The 1,490-nt window shown below is 35.7% G+C and overlaps 1 protein-coding gene across 6 annotated transcripts in view; it reads right to left on the reverse strand.

The window, feature by feature from the left end:
- Positions 1-1,490, reverse strand: part of LOC110449617 (1-phosphatidylinositol 3-phosphate 5-kinase-like) — a 78,831-nt gene that overhangs the window by 38,557 nt on the left and 38,784 nt on the right. For all 6 annotated transcript variants that reach the window (XM_021496594.1, XM_021496593.1, XM_021496590.1 and 3 more), the window contains exon 27: positions 261-372. In XM_021496594.1, the coding sequence (XP_021352269.1) occupies positions 261-372 (112 nt within the window). The remainder of the gene's footprint in view (positions 1-260; positions 373-1,490) is intronic.

The raw sequence follows: 1,490 nt of genomic DNA on the forward strand, positions 1-1,490 counted from the left end.
CCCCCACCTCCGCTCCAATTACCTGGTATATGTATTAATTTACTGAATAGCCCTTATTACAAAGATTTCCATTAATATTTAATACAGGTACCTTTCCATAAAGATTTGTAAATGCATTTATTTTCACTTGACTCGTGAATCAAAGCTATCTGATATATACATCCCCGTAAGTCCAGCTGTCCTAGCTACTACAAACCTAAAACCCACGGACATTACAACCCCCCAAAACAATATGTAATTACTATATACACAGTACCCACCTATCTGCCCAATGTTTGTATCCACAGATCCCCAGATATTAAGACCAGTCTCCAATTCCTGAAGTTTATCCAGGATGTTGCGTCCTTGATCACGTATGTCACACTTATCACTCTGTCAAAAAAGAAAGTTCGCAACAATATTATGTCAAATTACAATCCAATCAGCAAGAGTTTCATACGATTGTAATTTGTTCTGGTCAAATACAGTGCCTCAGAGTAATTTTAAATTTGGTAATTGTTGATGGTTTTTTTCATGGAATGAAATCTACAGATACTTAACTTTAGAAAAACGTACAGAGTTGAAGTAGTTATTAATATGTGATGGCGGATTTATATGGGGTCAAAAGTCGGGGGGTCCATGTTCCTGTCCCACTTCACCAGTTTGGCTTGTAAACTTCCGGTTGTCAAAGGCAGATGTCTGTAGTGCTTTTATATGCCATTAAACCCATAAAAAATGCCTTTTGAAGCCTTTGTCAGGTATGTATATTATTAGCTCAAAAGCTTGGTAGTAACATATAGTAAATTTTTAAGTTGTGCAAGTCCTTATATCACACAAACATATATACAAGTTTCATATTTCAGTGGTTAGAATTACTACATACCAGAAATTATTTTGCTGCAGTTTAATTTTTTGTCTTTTTCATCCCCAGAATGAGGGCCAATTTATCCTTACAGCAAATATTATAGGTAAAGCAATTAAATGTGAATGGTGAAATTAACACTGGGCAAATAGGGATTATTCTAGCAAAGGGCAAAAGTTTGATAATTGACTGGGCAAAAATGTCCAGCTATGCAGTATGTATGGACCTTCCTGAAGGTTTACAGAGATTACCAGATTTATACAGATTAAATAGAACGCATACATTTGGGCGTAAGGTTTTAATCATACAAGTTACCAGATTATACAGGTTAAATAGACTGTATACATTAGGACCTACGGTTTTAAGTATACAAGTAACAAGATTATACAGGAATACATAGTTATGTATACAGTAGGACCTAGTTGAAGGACTGGTTTATACACGTTATGTATACAGTAGGACCTAGTTGAAGGACTGGTTTATACACGTTATGTATACAGTAGGACCTAGTTGAAGGACTAGTTTACACACGTTATGTATACAGTAGGACCTAGTTGAAGGACTGGTTTATACACGCTATGTATACAGTAGGACCTAGTTGAAGAACTGGTTTATACACGTTCTGTATACAGTAGGACCTAGTTGAAGG

The sequence above is a fragment of the Mizuhopecten yessoensis genome, unplaced genomic scaffold, assembly GCF_002113885.1.
Source record: "Mizuhopecten yessoensis strain PY_sf001 unplaced genomic scaffold, ASM211388v2 scaffold4711, whole genome shotgun sequence".
NCBI lineage: Eukaryota > Metazoa > Mollusca > Bivalvia > Pectinida > Pectinidae > Mizuhopecten > Mizuhopecten yessoensis.